The following is a 23,106-nucleotide window of genomic DNA, read 5'->3' on the forward strand; positions in this document are numbered from 1 at the left end:
TTGGGAAATTTTTTAAAATTCAGCATGCATCTCACCATATCCATAATGATTCTATTTTTCCCTCCGCCAGTTGATTTTGTTGAGGCATGTACCTGGATGTCAATTGGTACTTAATACCATTCTTCTTCAAGAATTCATCACATACAATATATTCTGAACCTCGATCAGTTCTCAACACCTTTATCTTTTTACTACTTTGCTTTTCAACATAAGTTTTGAACTCCTTAAATGTGTCACATACCTCAGACTAGTTCTTCAACAAATATACCCATGCCTTCCTACTAAAGTCATCGATAAAAGTGACAAAATATTTACTGCCACCATATGAACGAATCTGAACTGAACACAAGTGTGAGTATAATTTCAAGAGGCATTTTAGCTCTTTGAGCCTCTCCTTTTGGAAAACTATCTCTATGCTTTTTACCAAGAACACAAGTGTCACAAACTTGGTTTGGAACATGGATAGGAGGCAATCCAGATACTAAACTTTTTCGAGCTAAAGCATTCAAACTATTGAAATTTAAATGACCATAACGCATATGCCATTACCAATTATCACCATTTGACATAGAAGCAAAGCAAGGTAACTTATCATACTGCATAAATAATGGAAATAAGCGATTAGGAACCATGGTTACCTGTGCTATTAGCTTACATTGAGGATCTTTGATGGTGAACACTCCTCTATAAATCCTCATGTCATAACCTTTCTCTGATAATTGCCCCACACTTAGCAAATTGTTATTCAAGCCAGGCACATAATATACATATGATATGGTGTTGTACATCTGATAGAGCGTTGGTTAGAACGTCTATAAAATACCCTGAAAAACATCATCGTTAGTATAGAATAAGCAGGGATCGTTCAGTCTGGAGAATCAAAAGGGCCTCAAAACTTATCATGTTATTGGGGGATTTGATTTGGATTCTAAAACTACAACTTAAAAATAAATCCTAAATTACTTATATACAATTGATCAACCACTCATCACATAACCAAAACACAAATTCTACTCAAGAGACATGTATGACACGCATAGAACAACAAATAGGCAGCAAGTATTTCGATTCTTTATAAGTCTATTTCAATTCCAATTCTAATTAGAGTCCGAAGCGGTTCATCTAATCGTTAAGACTTCTTAATCATTTATAATCAATGAAGCGTTCAATCCTAAACATATGCTAAAAAGAGTTTAACATAACGAAGCGTACTAGTTAAACAACAAAGTAGCACATAAGCACATTAAGTCGAATTGGAGACAAGTAAGCAAGCATGGCGTCACTCATCTTGATTAAACATGCAAATTCCTAGAACTATCACAACCCTAAACAAGTATCAATAATTGAAACACGAAGCGCATATTCAATCAAATAACACTTTGGTGAATTAAATCGCAATCTTAGGAGAACCATGGCCTTGGCTTCCTCAAGCATTGATTTAGATGCACAAGTTCATAGAATTAATTGAAATAAAACCTAATCTAATTTCGAAAAACCTACTGCCCTAGATCATAACACACGGCATACATACATATTTCATGAGTTCATACAATCAAAACACAAAACCAAAGAAGTCTGAAATTATATTCTTCATATATAAAACCGAAAATAACATCCAAGTAATCATACAATGAATTCGAAAATTTCAGAAAATAAAAAGAAAGATTACAAGCCATGGATGAATCACACATTAGAAACCTTAAAGGATGAAGCAAGGATGAATTCGATTATGGAGAGGCAAGAGGATGATCACGGCTATGGTGGTGATGGATGAAGGTCGTGGCTTGAATTTTCTGGATATATTTTGGCAGAATTTCGGCTTAGTTTTATGAGAGAATGGTGATGGTAATTGTGAAAGAATGTCGTGCTATATATAGAGGAATGAGGCAAGAGGGGAGTCTAGGTTGCATACGGATTGGACTTGGGCTGCTTTGAAAGTCTTTCTTCTCCTCTTGATTACCTTGCCGTGATATTCTCTCCTCCCATTTGAATGTTGATAAGGCTCTTTGAATTATACACAGTATCTTCCTACATTCAAGCCCATGAATACCTCTTTGACTTGGCTGCACTCCTCTTTATTCTCCTCAAAATTTGCTGCATGCATGCAACCTATATCCTTTTACGGCTCCTTCATTAAATTGCTCACGTCTTACATGCATGGCTCAACAATTATCCTTCCTTATCTCATTTGATGTGACTTATCTCCTTAATTATCTCTAGGGCTGCATGGTTGAATTCTTCTTTCCTTAATTATCTCTTACTGTTGTGCATGGCTTCTCTCCTTTAATTATGAATCCATTATCTTCATATAATTGACCCTTAATTGTAGCACGTCATCTTCTTCTCCTATCATCAAGGGCTGGACAACATCCTCGTTAGGTTATGTCGTGCATTATCTTCCCCATTCTCACGGCTGCTCCTCTATTTCTTGCTAATTATCTTCACCTTTTATTATGCACAGTAATCTCTTTGTTTCTCTCTTGAATTATCTCTTAATTTAAATCTAAAAATAAGAAAAGAAAAGAATAAATACAAGATAATTCATCGAACAAGTAAGTTACTAGAATATGAAAATTACGGTATAAGAGTTTCAGTTAAAGTATGATTTTCCCAAATGACACGTTTCCTAGTCTAAAAAGGATTCCTAATGCAAGTAGGATTCTCAATATATCGCCAATGCAACAGAAACGTCGAAAGATGAAGACTCCTAATCCAACTAGATTTCCTAGTCCTACAAGGATTCCTACTCAAACTAGGACTCTAGACCAATTCTTCATTTTTAACTCGTTTAAGCACAAAGGCACATCCATAACTGTCCTAGACTCCTATTGTGACTCAATGACTCGATAATACAACAATCAGGGCTAAGCAAAGTACAAATGGAGGTAAAAACATATCAAGAGCGTAGCACAGAGTGCTCCTATCAACACCTCATTCTTCAATTGAATAGCGATCTTGCCTTTTTCTTTAGCCGGGATCCTTGTAGCATTCCCAAACGTGATCTTTGACTATATGGACTCATTCAGCTCCATAAACAACTCCTTGTGACCAAACATATGATTACTGAAACATGTATCCAAATACCATGTATTTTGCTCACCATTACTAAATGCACTAAAAGCCATCAGCAGAGTCTCCTCACTGTTATTGTTGTCCTCTGCAAACTTGGCATGAAATTGCTTGTTCTTTGACATTCTCAAGTTACATTTATCCTTGTAATGACCATATCTATTGCAATTGAAGCACTAGACATTTGATATATCTAGTCCTTGACTCCAATGAAAGCATATTTCTCTTCCTTTTCTTGCTCCAAATCTGCCTTGTGAACCTCTCTTATAATTAAAATTCTGATTTTTCTGAGTTGATCTTGACTCACCGTAGGGCGACCAATTCTTCTCCTTTTTGAAGCTTAACTGAGTATATAATGCTTCTTCAATCACCATCTTTGACTTCTCATTCAGCCTTTATTCATAGGCTTGCAAGTAACTCATCAAATCATCCACCCTCATGGCATTGAGATCTTGTGACTCCGCAATTGCTATGACCTTTCCTTCAAACCGTTTCGTCAAGGTTCGAAGAATCTTCTTCACAATTTGAAGATCTTTGATATCCTTCCCATTGGCTTTCATTTGATTAATGACATCCAATGTTTTCTTGCAAAGTACTCTGAGATGCTCTCTTTCTTCTCCATCTAAAGAAGCTCGAACTGCTGCCGTAGAGTCTGCAATCTCACATTTTTCACTTTATCTTGCCCAACATATGTGTTGATCACGCAATCCTAGGCCTCATTTGATGTGGTAACATGGGAAATTTTCTGAAAGACCTCTGAATCAATTGCTCCATACATATATATATATATATATATATATATATATATATATATACAGTCCCTATCTAGAGTGAAACTTCACTCTGAAATTTCAGAGTGAAGTTCCAATTTGGCACACTTTTCGGTCAAATTTTTTCAGCATAAGCGATTCAATATTTAGGTATTCCATTCAAGATCATCTCTACAAAATTTCATCCAATTTGACAATGATTTGAGCTTTCAAAATTGAGATTTACACGAACGGTTCACGTTGAACAGTTTTAATTCATTCATTGATTTAATCTAATTTCAATACCTTAACCATGTCCGAATTAGATGAAATTTTGTATAGATGATCTTGAATATCATATCTAAATATTGAATCGCTTATGTTGAAAAAAATTGACCGAAAAGTGTGCCAAAATTGGAACTTCACTCTAAAATTTCAGAGTGAAACTTCACTCTGGATATGGACTATATATATATATATATCAGGGCTCTACAATCTTTCTTCTTGTTTTGAATCAATTCTTCTCTCAATTCATGTGAGAGTTGCTTGGTCTCCTGGATCTGTTAATCCATTGATCACTACCTCTATGTACTCCATGATTTTGAAGCACAACTCCATCTATGATATCTAATGCTGGAAATTTCATTTCCCATCAAATTTTCCCACTGGGCATTGAGGAAAATTATTCCCGCGATTCGCCATTAAATTCCCGACGCTTCGTCTGTTGTGCAGTCTGTACCTGCTCTGATACCAGATGTAGATCTGAACAGAAGAGCATCAATAATACGCAAGCAAATCGATCACAGAATCAATCCAACTAAGGAGCTAATCACACACACAGTTTAGAGCCTAATAGAAGTCAAAGTTACAATATGCAGTAATACAACTAGAATACTCCAGACTCAAATACACTAATATTTAGGAAAGATTAATTGATTGAAGACCTTGTTTACATTCCAACAGTATTGGAATACAACGATTCAGGTGAGTCCTTCACAAATCGCATCTTGATTTGCTTTCATTGATACAAGTAGATAAAGAATGAATCTTTACATCGTTGGGTTGCCTTATTTTCAGAGACTCTGCAGCAGACCATCTTCTCCAACTATTCCCAGGCCTCTTTATCAATAGCAGCTATTGGTAATCCCAGTTTCTGTATTTTTCTGATTTGGCTCCCATGCTCATTAGGTAGTGTATAGCTGCGATTTGAATTAGGTTTTTATTGGTCAGGGCAATCTGCAATCTGCAATCTGCATTCTATCAGAGCTCTTGGCTATTTATGAGAAGAAGGCCTGAGAATGTGTTCAAGTCTTGCTCGAACTTCCTCGAAGTTCTGATTGAGGGGATACGATGATATTTCCATATTTGTGGGACTATGCTATTTGAAAGAATCACACTAGATTAATTGGGCTAGCAGATACAACACTAGAATGACCGAATGGTTAATCTAAGCATCATGAGCGAGCTTCTCACCAATTGAAAAGTCATAGTTTACTACTCATCAAGGGATTCACAAACTGCATAATGAAGGCTAAATGAAATATAATCCGTTAAACTAGCTAGGTGACCCTAGGTCACATTGTACCCCAATCAAGAAGAACCAAAAGCCTACCTTAAGAGAGGTTGCAGGTCTTCATTTTGTGAATCATCTGTTGGAAATCAATTGTTGGTCTGTTATAAGTTGTAACGAAAAATACCCGCCAAAAGCCAAGCCATAGAAAACCAGGCACATAAGAAATGAAGAGAGCTCGTCGGTTCAAGAGAGTCGCCACCAAGCGGCCAATACTCTCAAACCCACCCAGGGATGACGACGACGATTCTCCGCTGAGTCAACCCGATTCCTCCCCAATCCCACAGACTCCTCCCGGTAATATGACCATCTTACCCTACACGTTCTTCCAGATTGACGCCCTTGACCTCGCCCCGCGTTTGCTCGGCAAGTTCCTCCGGAGAGACGATGTTGTTCTTCAGATTACTGAGGTCCTAATTTCACTACTCTTTTTGTTTCCCCCAAATTCTCCTCTTTTTTTCTTTCTAGTAGAATCTCGAAAACTGGAAATACATGCAGTTTCTAATGGTAATTTTGACAAATGTTTTGATATATTCTGGAGTTCTGGACTGTAATTCTGTACCAAATGCTTCAAATTCTTGATTAAGTGTTTAATTTTTGTCTCAACTGCTTAGATTGCCATTTCTATCCCCAAAATAGGGAATGCAAGCTAGTCAAAATGAATGTTTGATTCACAGATTGCTTACTTTCTCCGATTGTAATTTCTGACAGGTAGAAGCTTATAGACCAAATGATTCCGCCTGTCACGGCCGATTTGGCATTACACCAAGAACTGCCCCCGTGGTAAGATGGCTGCGCGGCCTTACTTGTTTTCCTACTGAAGTTTATGATCTGAAACTTTTGATTGATCAGTGTAATAACCCTAAATTTCATTACATTATTTGATTCAATTTGAATTCTATTAAGTTATGAATTTCAGTTTAAAATGAATATAATTGTTTGCAACGTTACGGAAACGGAAACGGAAACGTTATCGGAACGTTTGATTCGAAAAACGTTACGTTTCCGAACGATTATATCGACTTTTATTCCGTCGATCGTTTGCAAAAACTTTCTTCACGAAAGTTGTAGAGCTCGTCGTTACGAGTTCGTGAGTATGTGACGCGTTCTAAACGGACGTCGGACGTGAAAGTTATTAACGATAGAAGTGAGTTTCCGATTTGGAAAAGGGGTATAAAAGGAAATTGTTCTGAAGTAGGGTTTCCAGAAATGGAAACCCTCCTCTCCTCTCTCACCCGCGCCTCTCTTTCTCTCCCTCACCCCTCGCGACATCCTTCCCCGAGCCTCTCTTTCTTCGGCGCCGATCTCGCACCTCCGAGCGCCGTGAGTCACACCGCCCATCCCAAGGGCGCCGCTCGACCTCCCGCAGCCATCTCTGGACGCGACACGCAGGGGTGCGCCACGCCGAAGCTTTCTCCGAATCGTACCGAGCTACTGCAACTCGCCGCTGCACGATCCATCATCCCCGGCGACGCAAGAGCGTGGAGGAGGGCGCCTTGACACCGATTCTTACCTTTGGAACCAACTACAAACGATTGGGGGGCCAAATCGCATCAACTCAGCTTCATTCCGAAAGATGGATCACTGCCGACGATTCAAGCTTCTCCGGTGTTAAATCGAAGTTCTAAACTTCAATTAAGGTATGATTAGATGTGATTAATGGTTTGGTTGTGATTGTTGGTGAAATTTTGGATTGATTGGGAGATTAGGGATTCGATTTGGAGAGATTGGGGAAGAAAATCGGGTGAAGGAGGGTGGGAGATACCGCCGCCTAGAGGCGGCGCGTGAGGAGGCTAGGGATAGCCTAGGGGTAGTCGGAGGCCGTAGAAAGGTAGAGGAGGAGGAGGGGGAGAGGTTGGGCACGGCGGTGGCGTCACACGCTCCGTGGTTGGCGTCGGCGCGTGGGCCCCACGCGCGGCCGGCCGGAGGTTGCGCGTGTGCCACACGCGCCGCCGTGTGAGGCGGTGTAATTAGTTTTGACTGAAGGGGTATTTTGGTAATTTACTGTGTACGGTAAATGTAAATGTAATTTTTATTTACCACGGTAAATGTAATTAAATTTTACCTTCGGTAAATGTAAATATAAATTACTTTCAGTAAATGTAAAAAGTAATTTTGTAAAAGGGTAATTTAGTAAATTTTATTTATTGAATTTGTATTTACATTTAAATCGTACGTATACGTACAGAAAATACGTATTAATATTTATACGTACAGAAATACGTATTAATATTTATACGTACAGAAATACGTATTAATTGTGTATTGTACAGTAACTGTGAACAGTGAACAGTAACTTCGTAAAAAAAACCAAAAATTGCTGAACAGTAATCGATTATTACTGTTTCGGCATTTAAAGGTTTACGAAACGATTCTAAATGCTTGTCTTATCTTTTCAAGGTGATCGCTAAATCGAGGAAAGGAAATATCATCGGGAATTGTGAATTACGCTCGAGTCGATAAGGTGAGTAAAATCTCACTTATTTACGAATCTACCCTTGCGGTGATTCCAAGATTTTTGCAAGAGATTTTAATATTGAATTACGACACGTATACAATATAGTGGATTACGTATATATCGTATAAATGGTAATAAGTACATATATATATAGTTTGCTATATTATATACTGTTATGAATTCGTTGGAATTGGTCATTTCGAATGACGAGAATTAAATGTTGAGCATGTGATGTGATTTTTGTACAATATGAGGTGTGATTATTGTACGTGGTTTTAACATGAGTTTGTTAAAATGTTTTGTCTTCGGACGAGTTTTGTCTTCGGACGAGTTTTTGTCTTCGGACGTGTTTATGAAATATGACATGTATACGATATAATGGATTATATATATATTGTATAAATGGTAAATATGTACATATATATATAGTTTGCTATATAATATACTGTTATGATTTTATCGTGATTTATGTCATTTCGATGACGAGATTTAAATATCGAGCATGTGATTTTGATTTGTACAATATGATGTGAGATTATTGTACGTGATTTTAACATTGAGTTTGTTAAAATGTTGATTTGTCTTCGGACATGATTTTTGGTACAATATGATGTGAGATTATTGTACGTGATTTTAACATTGAGATTGTTAAAATGTTGATTTGTCTTTGGACATGATTTTTGGTACAATATGATGTGAGATTATTGTACGTGATTTTTAACATTGAGATTGTTAAAATGTTGATTTGTCTTCGGACGTGATTGGTACAATATGATGTGAGATTATTGTACGTGTTTGGCAAGTCGGAACCTAGCCTTTGGCCGGGCGAAAGTTACGATACAGTTAGAGCTCTAGTCTGTCTGCCTTAGTACTGCATGTGAGGTAACGGGTGGTTATCTGCTCATGGGTACTCGGTGTATTTTGGATGTTGGGTAGCGGGTGGCTATCCAATATCAACGGTGTATTACGAGAGGGGTAACGGATGTGTACCAGCGTTCTTGGTACCCGTATTATAAATGCATTGGGTAACCAGAAGGGTTACCTAATTTCCTCATGAACGTTTTATTTCATTTTTTTTTGGTCAACCAGATGGGCTGACGAGTGACTCATGAGGGCATTTATATTTGTTGTTTTGTGATCTTTCGTATATTTTGATATGCGAATTATATTTTGATTTTACTCATACGAGCTGTAAAGCTTACCGGGTTTGTGTTTACAATCCCGGTGCACCAATTCGATGGTGTAGTGGATGACTCCGCAGGTGTAGATTAGCGGGAATTGACGGACCGCTCAGAGGACTTGAAGTGATTTACCTCCAGCTTGTGTGAGGATTTTGTGTGACTATTTTGTGAGAGATTGTGAGGATTATTACATTCCAACTTACGTAATGTAAATTATAATTTGGGTTGTAATAATTGGTTTTCTGAGTTGTATTGATAACTCAGTGATGATCCGCTGTGCACTTAAATGATTTCGATTTTATTGAGATTATTTTGTGTTTAACGACTTTAGAATTTTGAGTTTTTAAGCTCGAAATTTTGGGGTCGTTACAATCAGGATTTCTGAACTTGTGTTCATGTGTTGGTGAATGTGTTGCTCATGAATTGGTTTTGTTTGGACACAGTTTGGACCAGGAGGGCATGCATATGTTTATCTTTGCTATGGTCTTCATTCGATGCTGAATGTTGTTGCTGACAAGGAGGGAGTCGGCGCAGCTGTCCTAATACGTGCTTGCTCTCCAATTAGCGGTAATTTTCTGCAGAGATTGTCATTGTACTTTATTATTCATAACTAGAGGTACCCTATTTTCTTCCAATTGCTAATAACTCTATTCTTCCACAATTTTGTGTGAATGGCAACCAAACAGTCCGAATCCTGTCATCCTTACATCAAGAAAGAATCAAAATTCAATAGTAAACACACATTAGAGCAGTAAACCGTATGGACATTTTTAGCAGATTCTTGACTTTTTTTCCTTATACAAGATGCACATATCTTTATTCAGAGTAGAGTGCAAGCACAGGACAATGTTGGGATTACTAGCGGTGGTCTAAGGTTCTAAATAACTGTGGTAGGGAACTAGGTGGTAAATGAGGTTAGCATTTGAGACTGGTATAGAAGCACTCAGCCACTCACAGTCTTGGCTGATAGCATTACCAAGGAAAAAAAATAAGATTGACTCTATCTTAGTTACAAGAACTGTACTTGAAAGTTGGAAGGGGAATATGCATTACTAGCATCTAAAGCTATCGAATCTTCAGATCTTATCCTGCAACCAGCTGATTACTTGTTGCCAGAATCGGTAAACTTAACAGGATGAGATGTGTTCCTACCATAAAGTCTGTCAATATTTTTCTCCCAACATTAAGCTGAACAACTTCTCTCCTATTCTTCTCTCAACTTTTCTCTCAAGTGTTATTGATTACATTATCTTAACCATCACTGTAGGATTAGAGACCATACAGCAACGTCGAGGGCAGAAGACTAGTAAGCCTGTTCTCCTTACTGGACCAGGAAAGGTGAGCATTTTTTTCTTTGCCTACAATTTTAAAAGCATTCTTCTCTTGGTGCTGTTTACTTTTTCAGTGCTTGAACCTTGTTGGTTGACTGTATTGATTTACTTTTAGATGTTTGAGTGCAATGATGCTGATTCGTACGTACATAAGATGTCCAACTCGTTTTCCTTGACCTCCAAATAAGTTTTATCTGCACGTACTGTTATTGTATCAAACGTAATCTTGAGAATAGTAACAAACATGTTTAGAGATCTCTGCTTGTCTATTTCCATGCGCTTTTTTCTCTGTGTTAACTGTTTTTGAATTACTGAAGTCCATATTTCTATGTTCAGATCGGTCAAGCCCTGGGACTTTCTACAGAATGGTCTAACCACTCCCTCTACACTCCTGGTATGCTAAGTAATAATGGCTGTTCATCTTCAACTTTAAACAAATGTATGTAAATCTGAGATACATTACTGTCTGGCCAGGTGGTCTGGAAATCTTAGATGGTCCCAAGCCTGAAAACATATTGATAGGTCCGCGTGTAGGCATCAACTATGCTTTACCTGAGCATGTCAATGCGTTGTGGAGATTTGCAATCGCAGGTACCCCTTGGATAAGTGCTCCAAAGAACACTCTCAGGCCACCGTCATCTTAAATTATGAGAAGCTTGAATCCTTTAAAGGTAGTTTTGGAGGGAGAAAAAAAAGGTTTCATGAAATTATGTATTCTCTAAGCCTTTTGCTTGTTTCATGTATGTACATGATCATGCACATATGTACTTGGAAACCTTTTTACTCACTTTGAGATTGAACTTGAAAGATATTGTTTAAGTTCAGTCATATATAATCAGTAGTTAAACTAGATGAAATCAAGAGAGATTAAAACCAAAATTGGTATATATACTTGATATTCAACTATCTATTACAAACTTATGGGGATGCTCTTATATAGAGATGATAGTACAACTATTCTACCAATATACAATTGAGAATTTATTGATGTATTGAACACATTGATAGTTTTGTCAATAGTAAATATTTGTAGGCTTGTATGTCAATGATTGTGTGCTATTGTGTTGGTATGTCAAGGATTGTGTGCCATTGTTGGTGTGACTTCTTTGTTGGTGTGTTATGTTGTTTCGCTCATCTTTAACATCAGTTAGATGCTGAATTGATTGAGGTTGATTTTCGATCTTTGGTCGTCAAGTCGTGCAGTGTCTGAAGCATTGTTGTAAGCCTATACAGCAGTCTATACTTTCTTCCTTTATTTTTTGTTTGATCAGAAGTTATATAAGTTATCATGGAGAGCTCCATTTACTAATCCTGAATTCCCAAGTGTGATTCCCATGTCGAAAGTGTGTGAAACCTTTTCCATGTTGCCTCCATACACTGGAGTTGCTAGTTTTTCATGTTACTTCCTAAATATCACATTGCCTGAAAGGTTGAGGTCTCTTAAATTTGTAATGCAGTTTACTATTTTAGCTATTTCATTTACTTTGAGTAAAATGGTCAAGTCTCGGTCCAAGAAACTCGACACCCAGTAGATCGGCAAGTACGTTCACCACACATAACATCAAGCCCCACGAGAGAAAACACTCGTATAGCTTCTCATATTTGAGCTTTACTACCAGTTTCAGATTGCCCTTGACCTAAAATTTCAACTAACATAGACTATACGTAATGACAAGCTAAACTCGAAGTAGAATTTATCTGCGACGAAATATGAGGTCACTGATGTGACTAAGGACTAAAATATCCATAATTTCCTCGATATTTTAGCGAAAGTTTCTATTTTTCGACATATAGATATATTTGTTATATACCAAGAATTTTTCGATGGAAATTTTCGAAATTTCCCAATATTTTCATAATATCGCCACGTGTCAAGCTAACTTCAAATAAAATAAAAAATACTGGTTAGGAGAATCAAACCTCTGATCCATCATTTTGCAAGCACAAAGTTATAGTCAACTCTACTACACCAACTTATTGTTATATATGACTTTTTTTTATTATATATTGCATTATATGTCTCAATATTCATCTAAAATTGAAATAAAACCGAACTAGTTGTTTAAGAGAATCGAACCCCTTTGGTCTAGGCGGAAGCAATGATGGACCTTACCCTTATGGGGGAAATTCAACATGCCTTATCCACCATATTTATTCTCTAATGAGATGCAATCAAGTGAAAATATATGGACACAGTCTGATGCACAATCTTCACAAAATCTATAGTTATGGTCAAAGTTGACAAATGCTTGATCCAAACGGGAACTACCAGTAGCACAACCCACATGTAATCACTCACGACTCTTATGGTTGGCATATAATTCAGTATATGAAAAATTAGAAAGGGGAGGTATCATTTAATAACTATTTTTCACAATATACTCAGGATTTTACTCAAAAACATGATGAAAATAGTGAAAAAAATTGCACCTCATAGATCTTTTATGTGGTTCTAAATCACTCATGTAATTTCATGTTTAATGTATCATATGTAAATAAGGCGTGATGAGCTAGCCTCCATTTAGGTAAATAAATATATATATATATATATATATTAAGTAGATTTTTAATAATGCTCGACGATTATTTCATCTCAAATTACTATAACTCACTATAAATTAATAATTATATAATAATTTCTTATGACTATAGTAGATAATTGATCAAATAAACATTTCTCAAAGTTTCATTCAAAATTTTCATGTTTTTATATAAATTTCTATTAATTTACTTAATTATTTTTTTAAATCCAAAATTTTCCCAAAATTTCCATCGAAATTTCTAATTTTCGGATCATCGATATTTCTGTTTTCGCAGATATTTTATTCCTTGGATGTGGCAATCAGGGAGTACATATGTGGGATTCAGAAACTAGGATGACTATGTCAATGTTGAGTCATTCTCTCCATAAATATGCAAGCTCATGTGGTAGGATATTGATTTAAAAGACACTGTCAAGAAGTTGAACAAATCTGGGAGAGAACAAGACTTAGGCTAGCGTAGTCAAGGACTAAAATATCCATAATTTCCTCGATATTTCTGAGAAAGTTTCTATTTTTCGACATATAGATATATCTGTTACATACCAAGCATTTTTCGATGGAAATGTTTGAAATTTCCTGATATTTTCATGATATCGCCACGTGTCAATCTAACTTTCAAATAAAATAAAAAACATTGGTTATGAGAATCAAACATTTGATTCATCATTTTGCAAGCACAAAGTTATAGTTAACTCTACTACACCAACTTATTGTTATATATGATTTTTTTATTATATATTGCATTACATGTCTCAACATTCATCTAAAATTGAAATAAAACTGAACTAGTTGTTGAAGAGAATAGAACCATTTTGGTCTAGGAGGAAGCAATGATGGAACTTACCCTTATGGGGGAAATTCAACATGCATTATCTACCATATTTATTCTCTAATGAGATACAATCAAGTGAAAATATATTGACACAATCTGATGCACAATCTTCACAAATCTATAGTTATGGTCAAAGTCGACAAATGCTTGATCCAAACGGGAACTATCAGTAGCACAACCCACATTTAATCACTCACGACTGCTATGGTTGGCATATAAGTCAGTATATGAAAAATTAGAAATGGAATGTACCATTTAATGACTATTCTTCACAATATACTCAGGATTTTACTCAAAAACATGATGAAAATAGTGAAAAAATTGTACCTCATAGATCTTTTATGTGGTTCTAAATCACTCATGTAATTTCATGTTTAATGTATCATATGTAAATAAGGCGTGATGAGCTAGCCTCCATTTAGGTAAATATATATATATATATATATATATATATTAAGTAGATTTTTAATAATGCTCGACGATTATTGCACCTCAAATTACTATAACTCACTATAAATTAATAGTTATATAATAATTTCTTATGACATATAGTAGATAATTGATCAAATAAATATTTCTCAAAGTTTCATTCAAAATTTCCATGTTTTTATATAAATTTCCATTAATTTACTTAATTTTTTTTTATCTAAAATTTCCCCAAAATTTCTATCGAAATTTCTAATTTTCGGATCATCGATATTTTTGTTCTCGCAGATATTTTATTCCTTAGATATGGCAATCAGGGAGTACGTATGTGGGATTCAGAAACTGGGCTGGCATTGTCAATATTGAATCATTCTCTCCATAAATATGCAAGCTCATGTGGTAGGATATTGATTTAAAAGACACTGTCAAGAAGTTGAACATATCTGGGAGAGAACAAGACTTAGGCTAGTGTAGTCAAGGACTAAAATATTCATAAGGTCCTCGATATTTCAGCGAAAGTTTCTATTTTTCGACATATGGATATATTCGTTACATACCAAGCATTTTTCGATAAAAATTTTCGAAATTTCTCGATATTTTCATAATATCGCCACGTGTCAAGCCCTATTATTTAGTATTTATGTATATATATATATATGGTAAAATCATTTATACAAAATTTCAATCAATCTGATAATATTGTTATTATGATTTTTACTGCCGCAAACTTAGACTTCCAAGGATCGAGTCAATGGGGACCTCAAACTCCAATTCGTCGGCAACTAAATGCTTCTAAGGACGCCACCATACCTTTCCACACCTCACCACCATTAATCTTAGCCCTATTTTCTATCTTGGCCCTTAAACAAATTGTAGCATCCATCATGTAGTCCATACCCATACCTGAAGAAATTTCGCAACCGTCACAGTATCCAATCGCAAACATGACCTTAAATTTAAGTGGCTGATCCAAACCAAATCCATTTCCTAACACCATCTTCTTGCAAATACGATAGCCACCAATAATATTTTACAGCAAGGATAGATGATAAATGAAAATAAAGATAAAAAAGGGGGGGAAAAGGTGCCTAAAGTGGGTTAAAGTGTCCAATAGTGCACTAAGAAAACTTTGAATGACTATCATCTTTCAAAGAATAAACTCATATTCTTATATTCTTTCATGCTCAATTGATGATATGGTTTATATCATCAGTCTTATCCACATATAATATAATATTAATATAGATGTGAGTCTTCTAAACAAAAATATTGTGAGGAATAATTAATTACATCTCAATTAATCATAACAAACTAGATCGATGCAACTTTATTGTTTGCAAACAAAAAGTCGCTCCACCAAAACTGAAGCTAGGTATACATAAACTTTAGGGGTTTTTTTTTAGAAAGGTAAAACCAGTTTTCACGGTGGTGAGCTCTAGTCCTTCGTCAGCTTCTGAATTTTATCCGACGTTGATATGTTCATAATGTGCTATTCTTCTATGCCTCTTAATTTCTGATATCCATGTCTAGTTCTTCTTCTTTTTAGCCTTTTACTTAGTTTAATATCTTATAGGTGAAGAAAAAATTTGAGGAAAAAGTAGCAAAACAAGAGGAAAAGCATTGAAGAGAAATTCTTGATGCTAAAACAGTAGTAGTCTCTGAGGAACTATCAACTTAGAGGATTAAATTGTACTAATCTAGAAGGAATCAGAGATCGAGTCTTATATAAAAGAAAGCCCTAGAATTTATGGAGATTTTTACCGTTCGTGATTCCAACATTCCTAGAGGGAGATAGAGTAATTTGAGTACAAGCAGTTTAGGTTACGTGCAAATTTGTTATGTGTTACATGAGCTCGAGTTTTGAAGACCCGAATGACTCAGCAAAATTCCAGGAAAATTAAGACATCATTCTGGATTGTCTAATAGCCCAATCTGTATTTCCATAGAGTTTTAAGCGTGATACATTATCTTATTGGAGTCAAATTTCTCAAGGCCTAAAGTAAGAAGGAAAGGAAGTACATAAGGGTTGTTGCCATCACAACGTCCCTCCATCTTCATTCAATTAGAATGTTTTTAAGTATATTAGCTATGTTGTCTAAGAACATGAGTAGCTAAACTCCTTTTCTAGGGCTATGATGAGGCCTTAGCATGATGATTTATGACTTTGATGTTTAATTAATGGATTTCTGATTTTCTTTTAGATGAATGCTTGATCACTATTTGAATTGTATGTTTTATGTTTAAGTTCTTTGATTGATCACCTTAGGGCTTTGCATATAGTAATTTGAAGATAAATTTGAAACATAGATGCAATATAATTTATGTAGCTCTTGTGATTAATTGTGGTGAATTACATTGTTACTAGAGGGAGAATGATAGTTTGCTTGATTTCCTTGTTTTCTAGAATATAATGAGTCATGCATGTTAAATTTATACTTGAGAAAGATAGACTACATAGCTAAGATATACAACATTTACTAGAGAGAGAAAGCATCATATACTCAAGGAAACCTATGGTCTAGAATACCTGAGAAAGACATAGATACAGAACTTGTCATCTAGAGAAAAAAAAAGAATCTGTTAGTTGCATCAAGGCATATATAGGATTGTTTGTGGTTGATTTCGACACCCTAGACTCATTATCATCATATACTTCTTATTTTAGACTTATTGTGTTCTTGATTGTTTCACATCTGTTAAGTTTGTTTTTTAGTTTCTTATTATATTAAAGTCTTTTAAAACTCCAAAATCATAAGAGCAATTTTATTTCGAGTTGTTTTGTTTGTTACCCATCTCGGTGAGATGCAAGGGCTGACAACACATCTGAGTCTGGGTTTGATTTGCACATTGTGTTCTTTTTCCTGTCCAAATTCAGTTTTTCTTTTTCCAATATTACCTTCTTCGTCTCCAGAACATGTCTCTTTGAACTTCACCACCATGTTGTAGCAGCATCACACACCTCTCATAGTAGTTGCAATAGGGTTTCATTGACATGTCACCTATGTTTATCAAAATCTAAAGGTCTTCCTACTCTGATTTACCCTATTTATAAAAATGGAGCAAGGAGTTCAGTATACTGTAATATTTAATATTGAAATCTCATTAGCAAAGGTTAAAGCTTTATTTTTCGTGTTGGATTTTTAGAAAATAAGACAAACAAGGTCGCAGAAGAGAGATAACAAACAAGAACAATTGGGGGAGATAAAGTAAGAGATCAGTAACAAAAGCAAAAGAAAGAAAAATAATTGCCCCCTTAAAAAAATACTCAAAAAATCCAACACTCCCCCATTTTAACTTTGTTCCTTTTACTTCTAGCTAGTGGACACATAATTACCCTAAATAATTTGTTACTATTTAATTCAAGTATAACTTGTACCATAAGTTTGAGAGAGAGGGGGGGACTTTGTTAAAATTGGATTATAAATTTCTAAATTATGAGATTTTGTGCTGACTTTATGCATTGCTTGTCATCCATCTAATATCCTTAACTTCCAACATGTTGTAACTTTCTCTTACTCCCTACATGCATGATAATATAATTGCTAGAACATCTTTAAGATGGAATCCAATAATTTTGCGATCATTTATGCCTTTGATAGTCATGATTTTGTGTGAAATAAATCAAATAATCATTCACCAGAGTGATTCTTACCCATAAATTACTACGTACATATATACTGCATGCGAGTACAATAATGATGAACTTGTATCTATTATATCTTTCTCTTCATTAGAATTCATTTACCCACGTTCATTATTGAACTTAATGTTAAAGAATAGTAGGAGTTCCTTTTTTTTTTTAGTTTTGTTGTTTCATAATGATATATGTTGATATTTAGCTAAAAGAACAAATATCTCAGTGCTCAAAATTTTGAATATATAGTCATACATATTAGTAATTAATGAATACTGAAGAGAGTTTGATGGTTGACATAGGCTAAAACAAATTGTATGTGAACCTAGACTAGATGTGGAAATTCATATGCAAATTTATTTGATCTTATAAAAAAAATCGAGTACATAACTTATCAAACAAAAAAGAACATTAAATAATTGGTAATAAACACAACCATAACTTGATGTTAAACCTTGTCATTTTCTCCCGCCAATGAGGAGAAATCAACAAACTTAGGATACACGTTATACTTGTTCAATAATGACAAATTATCAACCACTATTTCACAGGAGCGGACAAACTTATAAGGGCCATGATTGAAGACAATCCAAAAAATTTCAAGAACAACCCTAAAAAACCGAAGGAAATACTATCATTGTTGACCATGCATCTAGTTTGCGACATTCTTTTTCTACAATTTGGGTGGCTCAATCATATGGAAGTTGGTGGAATCAGCTCAATCATGATTTAGGTACAAGAAAACCTAATCGAAAACACATTCCTAATAATTGAACATTCAAAATTATGATTGAAGAAAAACTGCATAATGATATTGGCACAGAGCAAAAAGGTACTACGGTATCTGCATAATGCTACTAAACGTAATCAAAATATGGATGAAAACACATTGATTTAGGAAAACACAATCAATGCATAACTATCATCATTTAGGTACATGAAACCCTAATTCAAAGCCCATAGAATAAAATCGAACATTCGAAACAACAATTGAAGGAGAAACTATTCCGATGATCAATTCAAGTAAAACGTAATTAGAGAAGGTGTTATATATATTATATCACACCCATATAATGATTAGAGAGATAGAGTGCTTAAGTTTATCAAGTAAATATTAGCGTACGTACAACATGAATAAAAATCAAAGTTTTCAATTAAACTTTCAAGCCTTTGATCCCTAAACCAAAGACATAAGCTAACATACAATAAAGTAAGTTAAATTAGACTGATGCTAAATGTACCCAACAAATTTCTTACTGTATAAGTAAAAAAATATCATCTATTTTCCACAAATACCCCTAACAAATTACTAAAAATAAATTATGGGGGTAATCCCTTTACAGATTAACTAGTGACTCATAAAAATATAAAAACAAAATAAAATTAAAAGCTTCTAGGGTAAGAAAATTTGAACTTGATGTTTGTCCTAAAATATGACAGAACAAGGTTCTAACTATTAGAATCAGTAATGCATCATGCATGTATGAATGTTGAAGTACATATGCAAAGAAGAGAATTCAAGAAACCGAGCCTAAGGCCTAAGCCAATGCATGCATGAATGTTGATCATAAGAAAATGAAAAAAGATGAAAATACTTGTGCTTTGGAGTTTCCACAAGTGAACAGATGTCAAAGTCCTTTCTTCTTCTTTGGCTTGGGTGGGGGTTGGGTTGGGAAATACCTCCATCTCTCATCTCCTAGCTAGCTCTCTAGTATTTGTTTATCCCAATTTCTCTGCAATCTCATTTTCTCTTTAGCTCTTGCTTGTTGTATGCCTACTCTTAGAGAATGTGTCCTATATATCACTTGTTCCAATTCAATTTTTTTCTTTTACTTCTAGGTAGTGGGTACATAAATATTTTGTCACTCTATTCAATTCAAGTATGACTTGTACCCCAAGTTTGTTGTTTCCTCCTCCTCCTCCTCCCCTTGGCAGGAGAAAATGGGTTCAACATCCTTCTCTTTGTATTTGGTGTCCTATATATATACATGTAACACTAGCCATGTTTGAACTTTTTGTCTTTTACTTCTAGCTAGTGGGTACTTAATTGACCTAAATAATTTATAACTTGTACCCTAACTTTGTGTGTGTGTGAGAGAGAGAGAGAGAGAGAGAGAGAGAGAGAGAGAGAGAGAGAGAGAGAGAGAGAGAGAGAGAGAGATGGAGGTTTGTGAAAATTAGATCGTAAATGTCTAAATTATGAGATTTTAATGAGCTAAAAGTCATTTTCCTTCGTATCTATCATATCTTCAAGGATGAAAACTCATTTACCCACATTTATTATTGGACTTCTAGTCAAAGTATAACTAAAAGTTTGTTGATATTTAGCTAAAAGAGCATCTAAGTATGCAAAACTTTGAATATATAGTTGTATACTAACCTATCGGTAATTATTGAGTACTAAAGAGAGTTTGATGGTTGGTATAGGCCTAAAGACTAGACTTGGAAACTCCTCTACAAATTACTTAACCAATATTATCAAATGATCGAGTACGTAACTTATCAAACAAAAAAGTAAACATTTTAATTGGTTACAAACATAACCATAAAATGATTACAGAGATTGAGCACTTAAATTTATCAAGTATATATTATCTTGATATATATATATATATAATCTCTATCCAGAGTGAAGCTTCACTCTGAAATTACAGAGTGAAGTTCCAATTTTGGCACACTTTTCGGTCAAATGTTTTCACCATAAGTGATTTAATATTTAGATATACAATTCAAGATCATTTCTACAAATTTTCATCCAATTTGACAATGGTTTGAGCTTTCAAAATTGAGATTTACACGAACGGTTTACGTTGAACAGTTTTAATTCATTCATTGATTTAATCTAATTTCATACCTTAACGATGTCCGAATTAGATGAAATTTTGTAAAGATGATCTTGAATAGCATACCTAAATATTGAATCGCTTATGGTGAAAACATTTGACCGAAAAGTGTGCCAAAATTGGAACTTCACTCTGAAATTACATAGTGAAGTTCTAATTTTGACACACATTTCGATCAAATTTTTTCACCATAAGTAATTCAATATTTAGGTATGTTATTCAAGATCTTCTCTACAAAGATTCATCAAATTCAGACATTGCTAAGGTATTGAAATTAGATTAAATCAATGAACGAATTAAAGCTGTTCAACGTGAACCGTTCGTGTAAATCTCGATTTTGAAAGCTCAAACCATTGTTAAATTAGATGAAATTTTGTAGAGATGATCTTGAATAGCATACCTAAATATTGAATTACTTATAGTTAAAACATTTGACCGAAAAGTATGCCAAAATTAGAATTTCACTCTGTAATTTCAGAGTGAACCTTCACTCTGGATATGGACTATATATATATATATCGTATGTACAACATGAGTAAAAATCAAAGTTTTCAATTAAACTTTCAAGCCGTTGATCCCTCCACCAATGACATAAGCTAACATACAATAAAGTAAGTTGAATTAGAGTGATGCTAAATGTACCCAACAACTTTCTTATTGGATAAGTAAAACATTATAGTGAAAATATTTGACCGAAAAGTGTGCCAAAATTGGAACTTCACTCTGTAATTTCAGAGTGAAGTTTCACTCTGGATATGGACTATATATATATATATATATATATATATATATAACATGAGTAAAAATCAAAGTTTTCAATTAAACTTTCAAGCCGTTGATCCCTCCACCAATGACATAAGCTAACATACAATAAAGTAAGTTAAATTAGAGTGATGCTAAATGTACCCAACAACTTTCTTACTGGATAAGTAAAACATGACAGTATGGGGGTAATCTCCTTACATATTAACTAGTGACTCAAAAAATTTAAAAACAAAATAAAATTAAAAGCTTCTAAGGTAAGACATTTGAGAAAACAACTTGATGTTTGCTATAATTCGTATTGGTGTTCGAGTGCTCATCTTGATTGGGGTTGCTGCATATCCAAAGTGAAAAAATTCTTTATTTGTGATGTCGCATACACCAAAGTCACAAGGTCGGGGAAAATGATCAAACGCCAATAATTCTCAATCGTGTATAAAGTATATGCAATTCGGCTTACACTCAACAAAATTTGAAGCGTGCAGAAAACCAAAGAAAGATGCTCGAGAAGAGGAATTCCCATAGAAGGGACTCGACTTCAAGAAAGAGGGGAATCGGCAGAATGTGTTGGAACTTAGTGCGGGATAGAATCCCACATTGAAGAAGAGCTATTTACTTGGTTGTTTATAAACAAACACCTATGTGAGCAAGTAAATGAGTGGAATAGCCTAGAGTGGGCTTGATGGGATTTCTATTGGATTTCTAATAGAAAATGATATATATTTATATAAAGTCATAGATGGGCCTTGGAAAATTAAATCTGATTATAATTTTTGAATTAATAATTTTATTATTATTTTCGGATAAAACCAAAGGTAATAACTGTTACCAACAGTTACAACCTTTTGAATAGTTTACCTGTTCGAATTTGTCTTTATATAAAGACGACACTGTGTCGTTGTTTTCCATCAGAAATTCATCTCTTCTTCTTCCTTCTCAAATCGATTTCTCTGAAACATAAAGTAAATTCGCCAGGGACAAGTTCTTGTGCAAGAACTTGTACCAGATAGTTGTATCCTCAAGATAGACGTCCAAAACTGCAGCACAAGTGGGGACGAATTTTTGTCTTAGGTCACTGCAAAGCAGGCCTCTATCTGAATCAAGTTAGTGTTTTTCAATCTCGATTTCATTGTTGTTATTGGTTGTTGTTTGTTTTGATTCAATTATACTGTTATATATACCTTGTTTGTAATCGTGATTTTGGTTGGTCATAACAGAAGGCACCGAAGGTGAGGCTTACCTTACAAAGTCTCATCGCTCCGAGCATCCCTTATTACTGATAAAGCTTACTTGCTCTCCGATTGGAAGTTCTTGTGTTACCTGCGAGACTTAGTTAGTGGTCGAGTCGTTTTTGGTAATTGACACCCGTCGCATGAGTTTCAATTCATATGTTACCATTCAAAAAGAGAGCAGTATCACCTAAAGTGTCTATCTCGGCCCACTCGCCATGATAGTCATCCAACTTGAAAACTCTGAACGCCACTGTTACGTGTGGTTGATGTCGCCATTAAGAGGCTCTCATATACCTATCAATAATCAATAGTCATTTACCGTCACTTGACTCCAACATATATTTCTTTAAAAAGACCTTAGGTTGTTCAAAACCTTCTGCAACCAATGCAAAATTGAGTTGACCAGTAGTAATGTCACATGAGAGAACTTGGTTATCCAAATCAAGAGCATATAGTTTATCTCTAGCATAAACAAT

At 34.9% G+C, this 23,106-nt stretch overlaps 1 protein-coding gene across 1 annotated transcript; it reads left to right on the forward strand.

The window, feature by feature from the left end:
• The first annotated feature begins 5,512 nt into the window (after nt 1-5,512).
• On the forward strand, nt 5,513-11,226 carry LOC126799855 (DNA-3-methyladenine glycosylase). Its single transcript, XM_050527119.1, has 6 exons — nt 5,513-5,798; nt 6,100-6,171; nt 9,471-9,594; nt 10,295-10,365; nt 10,695-10,752; nt 10,833-11,226. The coding sequence occupies exons 1-6, from the start codon at nt 5,556-5,558 to the stop codon at nt 11,000-11,002; spliced, it is 738 nt and encodes a 245-aa protein (XP_050383076.1). The 5' UTR covers nt 5,513-5,555; the 3' UTR covers nt 11,003-11,226.
• Nucleotides 11,227-23,106: the final 11,880 nt, after the last annotated feature.

This window comes from Argentina anserina, chromosome 6 (genome assembly GCF_933775445.1).
Source record: "Argentina anserina chromosome 6, drPotAnse1.1, whole genome shotgun sequence".
Classification (NCBI taxonomy): domain Eukaryota; kingdom Viridiplantae; phylum Streptophyta; class Magnoliopsida; order Rosales; family Rosaceae; genus Argentina; species Argentina anserina.